Here is a 10,297-nt window from a genome sequence, read left to right as displayed (position 1 = left end):
GAGTACAGTGGCACAATCTCGGCTCACTACAACCTCTGCCTCCTGGGTTCAAGTGATTCTCCTGCCTCAGCCTCCTGAGTAGCTGGGACTACAGGTACGTGCCACCACACCCGGCTAGTTTTGTTTTCGTTTTTGTTTTTTGTATTTTTAGTAGAGACAGGGTTTCACCACATTAGCTAGGCTGGTCTGGAACTCCTGACCTTGTGATCTGCCCACTTTGGCCTTCCGAAGTGCTGGGATTACAGGCGTGAGCCACCGCGCCCAGCCATAAGCTCCATTCATTCAAGAGATTGCAGGATACAGATTTGAGAGACTGCTTTCTTTCTTCTAATGGAAGACACTTAGACATATATAAAATGTTAGTGGGAAGGAGTAGAATGACTTGGTAGAGAGAGCAATGGAAAGAAGATAAGATTGGCAGAGTGACATCTTGCAGAAGGCTGGGAGGGGACGAGATCAGAGCATGGCAGGAAGGACTAACCTTAGAGAGAAATAAGGGTTTCCAGCTCTTTTTAATAAAAGAAAAGAAGGAAAGGACGAGTGCAGGCTATATATTGTTATTTCATCCTATTCAACTCTCTGAGGGTGGATTTTGTTTCTCTCAATTTGCACGTGATGCAGTGGAAGTCCAGAGAAGTGAGGCAACTTGCCTGAAGTCACACAGGAGAAGCCAGGTGTGACCCCAAGGTTAATGCTTCCTTTGAGCCCAAAGTGTAGTGCTCACTTACCTTCAATATTTTAAAAGCTTAAGTTCCTTATAGGGAGTGCCCTGAAAATGACTGGAATTTAGTTAGGTCTTTATTTTATGACTTGATAAGCTACAATGCAAAGAGATTTTACTGGAGCGAACATACAGTGCCATTTGGTAGAGATCTAGCGAAAGAAGCTGCCCTCAATTAATGTTTGACCAACTTAGTACCAAAGGTCTGCCTTTTCTTCCTGAGCATGACTGCTAGAATAAACATCCTTGCTTCTGCCTCTCTGCGCTTCTGAGGTTGCCTATATGGACATCTTATATAATTGTCTTTTAACCTCTCCCAGCAGTGCTGCCGTATGGATACTCTTGCATCTGTGTTACAATGAGGAAACAGGCTGAAAGAGGTCAAGTGATTTGCCCAGGCCACAGGTTACGTGGTGAAGCAAGGATTTAAACTCAAGTCTTAAACTCAAATCTTAATCCTATTTCTATTATGATCTCCATTTTACAGAGGATAAAACTGAGGCACAGAGAGGCTGACTAATTTGCTTGAGGTCACACAGCTTGTAAGTATCAAAGTCAGAATTTGAACCCAGAAATCTGGCTCGTGACCTGAGTCTATGCTCTTAAACAACTTTGCTCTCAGGCAGGGAAAAATGGTTTCTGGTGAGGAGAATACCTAGACTTGATGCTCAAATCTGGTTTTCTTATGTCTTCCCCATGGACTAAATAGTTGTTTAGCTAAAGGCATAGACTTTAGTTTCAGACCTGGGTATGAACCACGCTCCACCATTTAAAAAGTTGTGTGGCCTTGGACAAATTACTTCTCTACAGCTCAGCTCCTTAATTTGTAATGTGGGGCCAATAAGAATATTCAACTCAAAGAGTCACCATGAGGATTAAATGAGATAAAGCATATTAAGAGCTCAGCAGAATGTGTGGTCCATAGATTAACACGGGCTTAATAAGGACCCTGGAGATGATGTTTTGCATCTGCCTCATGCTTCCATTCCTGCTGCAGTACCCTCATCCAAACTTTAGCTTCTCTTCGCATGAATTGTTACCATATGCACTTAAAATCTTTAAAAATCACATTAATATACAAATATTAAAACAATACTCGTTTAGTAAAAGTTTTAAAAAATATTTTAAAAGCTATGAATTATGTTAAACATTATAACTTTATTTGTTCTTTGTTTTCTTGAGACAAGGTCTTACTCTGTCACTCGGGCTGGAGTGCAGTGGTGCCACATAGTTCACTGCAGTCTCGAACTGCTCAGCGCAAGTAATCCTCTGTCTCAGCTCCTGGAGCAGCTGGGACCACAAGGCATGCTCCATCACACTCCATTTTTTTTTTTTTTTTTTTTTTTTTTAGTAGAGATGAGGTTTTGCTGTATTCCCTTCCCCAGGCTGGTCCCCAACTCCTGAACTCAAGCAGTCCCCCTGCCTTGGCCTTCCAAAGTATTGGGATTACAAGCACGAGCCACTGCACCAGGCCATTAAATTTTTGTGTAACTTTTCATGGATTCAAATTCTAGTGGCACAAAAGAATTCGTACTCTTCACCATTCCTCCTCCCCCACCCTCCTTTTCTTCAGGGAAACATTTGTTGTATGAGTTTCTTATATATTCTTCTGGGGATGTTTTTTGCATATTAAAGCAATTAAGGGCATAATTCTTGAGTATCATTTGCTCCCAAGTGGTGGTTTAATAGACAGGCAGACACATACTGTTCTGTACTTTATTTTTCACTCTCCCATTGTATCTTGGAAATCTTTTCAAATAAGCGCATTGAGATCTTCCTCAGTTTTTTTCATAACTGCTCAATGAACACAATGAACAGTAGACTGTTAACTGGTACTCTCCTCTCTATCCTGTCCCATGTCTGCCATTTGGGTCAGATTAATTGTGCTGAAATGTCACCCCTTTGTGCAAATACCATTAGCTACAGACCCAGTTCATGCGCATCCGCCATCCAATAGTAAGGCTCGTCTGGGTCAGGCCAGACGCCTCGTCCTCCCAACACTGCCTTTCCCATAGTGGATCTTCCTGTCTGTTCTTTTCCACCTGGATCCTCCTTTTACACAACCCCGAACCTGCAGGGCTAACACCAGCATTTGCCACTCACTGATATTCTTTTAACTCGCATATATTGTCAAGTATTGTTGCTTTCAATGCAGTCTTATTGCACGAGACTATAAACTTTGTATGCCAGTGACCACATTTTCTATGTAATTTGCAACTTTCTATGGTGCTTTAAATCACATCATTGAAGGGAAATTTCAATTTGTAAATTTGTAATATGACCAAGACACTTGGCTCTGTGCACTGACTCACCGTGCTGTCCCGTCCCAGAGTGGGGCAGGACAGAGCAGAGTCACCATCCCTGCAGAGAGCAAAGCTGAGTCACTCCCCTCCTCCTTCTAGAAAAATAGGCTTGAGGCTAAGTGCTCTTCATGCTCATCAGAGCCTTAATGGAAATGCCCAGAAGAGATTGAAGGGAGTAGCCTGAGCTTTTGCAGGAAGAGCCCGCAATGCAGGGGCTACTCATCGATTAGCTGCTTTGGGTAACATGGCAAATATGATTTTTCCACTGAGCAGGTCGAGTTCTGTGTCCAGAGAGCTAACTGAAATTATTTCCCCCCTTGTTGAAAGGGCAATGTAACGATGTTAAAGAAAATGTTGATAACATGACTAGTTTCAAGTTATGAAATTTATTTTCATTTTATATAACTCCTTCCAGACTTTGCCCACTTTCATGCATTTATTATTTTTTCTCTGAGATGGAGTCTCACTCTGTCGCCAGTCTGGAGTACAGTGTCAAGATCTTGGCTCACTGCAATCTCCACTTCCTGGGTTCAAGCGATTCTCCTGCCTCAGCCTACCAAGTAGCTGGGAATACAGGCATGCACCAGCACGCCCAGCTAATTCCCACCTTCGTGCATTTAAAAAATATATAGGAGCTCCCGTTAGAGTGAACATACCATTTTCCAGATGCGTTGGAATCTCAGGGGGAAACCAGATGAACTAATGTTCTATCAGAGGCCTTTCTCACCTGGACGCTGTGGCCCTATCATCTGGATTCTTTTTCCCTCTCAATTTTGGCTTGGCTTGCCAGAGGTCACATTTTTTTCCTTCTCAGAAAGCTAAATGTGAATCCCCACCCTGCTTTATCTTTTGTGGCCAGAATGTGATTGGAATGTGAGCAATGGAGAAAAGTGGGTTGAACATTCACGGGAACTACTGACTATCTGATTGTCTCCTTTTAGACAAGGGCCATCTCTTTTTCCCAAAGAAGTAGTAATAACCCAAACCTGGACCTGTCGAGATTTTTATTGAGCAGCCTCATCCACAACATATCCTTTGTTATTTTCATTTATCATTTCGTTAACACCTCATGCCTGCCCTATCCCACCTACACACACTTTCTGCCGGGAACACACAGGCATGTGTGCGTGCTGGATTTAGACATGCTGGATTCTACATGGCCTCCTGAGTATTCTGCGTCCTGGACATCCCATCATTACTATGTCCAGGGATGCAGCAGAGAAGCGTGGCTAAGATCTTAGACGGCCTGTCTTCAGATCCTGCCTCCACCTTGGTCAAATCACCTGTAAAGTAGAAGCAGTAATAGTAGCTACCTCGTAGTTGTTGGGAGGGACAAATGAGTTAATGCTGGTAAAGCACTAGAACAGAGCCTGCAATGTAGTGAGAGCTCAATTAATGTTAGCTGAATCTAAATCCAAATTGCTTCCAATCTTCAAAGACCAGATAACATCTTACCTCTTACACAAAATCTTCTCTGCCTAGCCTCATCCAACCCACAAAATCTCTTACTTTTTTGAAAGAATAACACAGATAGAGAGACTATCTTGATATCTGGGTTTAAATCTTGAAACAATAAGTGCTGTGGGACTTTGAGGAGTTTAAGTCTTAGTTTTGTCATCTGTAAAATGGGTATTATAGTATTATAATACCTTAATAGGGTTATTAGGAGGTCCAAGTAAGATGAATGCTTAAAAAGTCCTCATACAGGTCCTGACTCATGGTAGACCCTCAATAAATACACATGCTCTTTCAAAATATATCATTTAAAATTTTATGGATTGTGAAAGTGCAGGTACATGTAGATGGGCTTGGAAAGAATTGTATAGAAAATTTAGATGACATAGCACTGTATATAAAGAAAATTAAAATCCTCTCATAAACATCTTTCTGGAGCAACAATTTCCCCAGCCAGTAACTCCTACTCTGGAACCTAAACACAGCGGGGTGTATTCCCTTTAGCCTCTCTGTCTGTCTCTCTATCTGTGTGTGTGCAGGCATGCATTCAAGCAGACATGCATATTTAGAAAAGAAAGGAATCCTATTATATACCAATTTTGCAGTCTGCTTTACTTTACATAGACATTTCTCCATCTCATTTAATATTTTTCAAAGTGATTTTGATGGGCCATATAGCATTCCATGTACATCTAAACAATCTAAACATAACTTGTTTAGCCATGACCCTATTGCCCTATTGCTGGACATTGAGGTTTTCTTTAGGTTTTAGCTATTCTGAATAATGCTGCATCAAATATCTTTGTATACGAATATTTTAAGTATCTTTGATTACTTTGCCAAGAGAAATTCTTAGGACTAGAAATAGTGGGTCCCAAAAAACACACATTAAAGGATGCAGGTGCATATTGCCAACTTTGGCCTTACTGAAAGGTTGTATAAATTACATACATATCAACAGTGACCAGAGGTGCCTATCACATGTCACCCTTGCCAGTGCTCTGTTGTTAGGTAACTTTTTGTCTGCTTTATCTATTATTATTGTTTTTTTTTGAGATGGAGTTTCACTCTTGTTGCCCAGGCTGGAGTGCAATGGCACGATCTTGGCTCACCGCAACCTCTGCCTCCTAGGTTCAAGTGATTCTCCTGCCTCAGCCTCCTGAGTAGCTGGGATTACAGGCATGTGCCACCATGCCTGGATAATTTTGTATTTTTAGTAGAGACGGGGTTTCTCCATGTTGGTCAGGCTGGTCCGGAACTCCCGACCTCAGGTGATCTACTCGCCTCGGCCTCCCAAAATGCTGGGATTAGATGTGAGCCACAGCACCCGTCTGCTTTATCTATTATCTTTCAGTCTAGATTGTAATCTTCTTGAGCAGGCACTGTGGCCATCTGCTTCTTTGTACCTGCCTTTATACAGAACATTGCTTGGTGCCATTCACATAGTGGCCCTTATCAATATTTGCCAAGTGAATTGATTTCTATTCACAACGATCCCTGTGGGGTTAAGAGCTGGAGAAGGGACTTGAACAATCACTTTCGAATTGGTCAGATTTGAAATCGAGAGGTTTGCAGACTTGTCCTTGGTCTCCTAGTGAGATGGGTTAGGTAGAAAAGTATTAAATCACAGGTAGTTGACTGCTGTTCAGGGGACTTGGACAAGGGAGTAGGTGCAAGAGAGAAAAATGATCTGTTTTTCAGGGTCAGCTCTGCAGCATGTTTGAAACTGACTTTCTGCACTGCTGTTCATTCTTCCTTCATAACTGGGTGTGGGGAGGGGTGGGATCTACTTTTTACAACTCAGCCATGTAGCAGAATGAATGGAATTTTCCAGATGGTTCCTCTTGATGACTGTTGGCATAATGGCAGCTTTGCCCCCTGGGAGTCATTGGGCTGCAATCCCTGAAGCCTAGACAGCAGTTTCAGCAGGTCAGATTGTGGGATCTCTGTGTTTTTGTTGGCACAAAGAGCCACATGGGATTTCAAGCCATAAATACTGTTTTTATTTTCCTCATACAGCTCCCTACTAAATGTTTTGAGCAATGAGGTCAAAGTGAGGAAAGTGTCATAACCCTTCTCCTCAACACACATATACATCCATTCCAAATATAGATTCTCCTGCCTCAGTCTTCCGAGTAGCTGGGACTACAAGCATGCGCCACCATGCCCAGCTAATTTTGTGTTTTTAGTGGAGTTTCTCCATGTGTTTTTAGGTTTCTCCATGTTGGTCAGGCTGGTCTGGAACTCCCGACCTCAGGTGATCTGCCCGCTTCAGCCTCCCAAAGTGCTGAGATTACAGGCTTGAGCCACCACGCCCACCGTCTGCTTTATCTGTTATCTTTCAATTCCTTGGCACTGGGTACCTTGCTGAATGAGAGTCTGGGGTAATCTGCTGGGAACAACACATTGCTTCAGAATTTTTCTGAATCTACATGCCCACTGTGAAGATGAGTTGATGCTTTCTTTCTCCTACCCTGAGAGCCCCCCTCCTCCTGGATAATCCTGCTTTTGTTTTCAGGCAAAAGAGGCTCTTAGAGTGTGAAAGGTTGCTGCGGATTTCAGGACACGTGAGCGCATAATAATATCTCCCTCTTATAATTTTCCCTGTTCATTTGTGAGTTGGCCACTAATCTTCATAATACCCAGTAAACACAGTTGCCCAAGAGGCAGGTAGACCAAAGGGGTGAATCTGGGCTGACACAAATTCCCATGGACGTGAAATTGTTTGCCTTACTGTGATGGGCCAGTTTTTTTTTTTTTTTTTGTCTCTGTATCTATTACAGACGTTATCTTCCAGAGCCTCCTTTGCTTAGAGCCACGATTTCTTTAATCTCCAGGTTGGAAGACTTCACGTGGGATTAGGAATTGTCACTGTGGTAGAATCAGCCGCTAGTGTGCAAAGGTTGGGAAATGTTAGAACTTTATTTCCCAGAGTCCCTTGCAGTTAGGAATTTGTGGTTGAGGCTCTGCCGGTTAGATGCACTTTGTTGAGACTTGGACTTGAGAGCCCAGCCATGTGTGGAGAGAGGGAGGGCCGTGGGGATGTGTGTTTGCTTGTGCAGACTGCCACAGTTGTGTGGTTCTGGAGCAGCCAGCTGTGGCAATGGCTCCTCATTCAGCAGGCAGCTTCCTGAGCCAGCAGCTCCTTGGTGGCCTAGTTCTGTGGCATGGATTTGGAAGTCATTCCTGGAGTCAATCTAGAGTCACTTCCTCTAACTAGTCAACTCCCCTCCTTAATACTGCATTAATACTTCTGTAATAAATCCCACTTTGTAAACTTGCTCATATAATGCTTCAGCTGCAAAGCTATAATTTGTTTTACATTGTTCATTTGTTGACTGAGACAAAATAAGATGGTTGGAATGTTTTCCTTGACTTTGATTTTATTATGAACGTCTATCAAAGCCAGTTTTCAACTATCCTGTCCTTTTTTGCATGCTTTCCCTTGTGATTATAGAGAACCTTATGTTGTACTTTTTCCCAGAGTGTGATGGAAGTTTTCCCCAGTTATATTGACATGTCCAATCATAGAAGTAAAGATTCCATCTTCTTTGACCTATTTACTCGGAACAATGCCATGTGCCAATTCATGGAATTCATATATCACCTCTCCATAAAAGTATAGAGTACTGTGTTATTAATAAACATATAGCATGTGATGCACATATACCCTGAACCTTTTAACAGGCACAGAAAAGGCCTGGGAGAAACATTTTGCATTTATTATCTGTTAAGACATCAGTACTGACACTTCATTTTCAACAAAAGTGCACTGCCCTGTATGAGTCATGCTTACCATATTTCCTGACATCTGGGAGTTGACTTAATAGATGCTAATGTGATGTTATCACCAAGGTGTCAGGCTACCCTCTTCTCCTTTGGTTCTATTTTTGCCCTAGGTTTGCTGACACTTTGCTATGAAAAATGAATTCAGCCATTGCAGGAATGCACAGTGCTGGCTAGAAAAGCACTGATTTAACTGGGCAAAACTGTGCCCAATAACTGTAAACTTAGAAAATATATTCCTTCTCCCAATTCTTTGAGTTCTTCATATAGACACAGCTACAAGGGCAGAGCAATTAGAGAAGTCAGACTCCAAGCCTGAATGAAGAGTGTTTTCTCATTTTGCCAGTTCTGTGGGAAAGCTCTGCTGTGTGCTGGCTGCCCAAGGGCAAGGTGCCTCTTGGGGAACAAGCATTTCTGAAAGAGCAACAAACATTCTAACTCAAATTCAGAACTAAAAAACTTATTTATTGAGGGCAAGGGGATGCAAACAATACAAAAATCAAAAGCTTGTCTGGCATTTAACTTTTCTTTCTCTGCTTATCAGATGGGAGTTAGATTTTATTTGTACACTTGCTCAGGGTCCTGATCTGCTCATGAAATCCTTACATGGGGGAAGCTGTGGGGCAGATTCCTTAAGTGACCCTTTGGGACAACTGTTATCAGGGCCAGGGGAATTCCTCGTTTCTGCCTACTTCTTTCCCTTCTGCTTCATGTGTACTACAAAATAGTCATTGCATGCAATGGTGAGGCCCGCAATTAGGGAAAAGAAGCTCTGGAAGCCCACTTTGCCGTCTCTGCACTGGTCCAGGTCCTTCATTATTTTGTCCACGGCCAGAGGGTCTTTTTGATTCTGAAAAAAAAGAAAAAAAGAACAAAGGCAAGAAATATCAGTCAAAGGTTGCAGTGATGAGCTTATTTGATCTGCACTGCTGAGAGCTGTGTACACATCTCCCAATTATTTGAGCTCTTGTTTTAGGTCATAAGTAACCTTTGGAGGTCATCTAAATGTATTTTTCTTTTTTTGCCTTGAGGGAGCATTTTAGTAATTTCATATTTAGATTCTGCCTAAGAACCACCCTAAAATCCTCATTTTGTGGTTTAAACTTACATTCTCTTTTTTTTTAAGATGGGGTTTCACTCTGATGGCCAGGCTGGTCTTGAACTCCTGACCTCAGGTGATCCACCCACCTTGGCCTCCCAAAGTGCTAGGATTACAGGCGTGAGCCACTGTGCCAGGCTTACTTATTCTCTTATTAAAATTTTATTCCTAATAGCATGGTCAAATCCCTTAAAAAGAGAACTCCTCATGAAAAGATCTTTATGATTTAGGGAGTAAGTTTTGGATCATTGTCCTATGGATTTTAAAGGGGTATTAATGATGCCATGGGTCGTTTTAGGTTTGGAGAAGACAGCTCGCATTCTTCTTGGCACAGCTGAGGCCAACCTAGTGCGGCTTCATATCATATTAGCCGTGTGACACTGAGTGAACCACACAGCTTGGTGGGCCTTCGCGTATCAACTATGAATTGAAGAGGTTGGACTATAATGTTTCTAGAATCCTTCCATTCTTTGAGTTGGTCAGTTTAATGCCATCCTATACTCTTTGCTGGATGTTGTATATTGGACCGGCTTCAAAAGGAGTATATATGATGGAGTCTTAAACTCCCCATGACTCTCAGTGCCTGGTAGAATGTGTGGGACAGCCAGGTGCAGTGGCTCAAGCCTGTAATCCCAGCACTTTGGGAGGCAGAGGCGGGTGGATCACGAGGTCAAGAGATCGAGACCATCCTGGTCAACATGGTGAAACCCCGTCTCTATTAAAAATACAAAAAAATTAGCTGGGCGTGGTGGGGCGCGCCTGTAGTCCCAGCTACTCGGGAGGCTGAGGCAGGAGAATTGCTTGAACCCGGGAGTGGAGGGTGCAGTGAGCCGAGATTGCGCCACTGCATTCCAGCCTAGCCTGGCGCCTGGCAACAGAGCGAGACTCCATCTCAAAAAAAAAAAAAAAAAAAAAAAAAAAAAAAAAAAAAAA

The 10,297-nt window shown here is 42.5% G+C and overlaps 1 protein-coding gene across 1 annotated transcript in view; it reads right to left on the bottom strand.

The window, feature by feature from the left end:
* Positions 1-8,713: 8,713 nt before the first annotated feature.
* Positions 8,714-10,297, bottom strand: part of S100A10 (S100 calcium binding protein A10) — a 12,287-nt gene continuing 10,703 nt past the window's right edge. Inside the window, exon 3 of the mRNA XM_032267558.1 lies at positions 8,714-9,115. Within this exon, the coding sequence (XP_032123449.1) occupies positions 8,954-9,115 (162 nt within the window). The 3' untranslated portion in view covers positions 8,714-8,953. The remainder of the gene's footprint in view (positions 9,116-10,297) is intronic.

This window comes from Sapajus apella, unplaced genomic scaffold (assembly GCF_009761245.1).
Source record: "Sapajus apella isolate SASKATOON/1434 unplaced genomic scaffold, GSC_monkey_1.0 scaffold169, whole genome shotgun sequence".
Lineage (NCBI taxonomy): Eukaryota > Metazoa > Chordata > Mammalia > Primates > Cebidae > Sapajus > Sapajus apella.
Note: the sequence above shows the minus strand (reverse complement) of the source record. Positions and strands in the feature narration are given on the sequence as shown.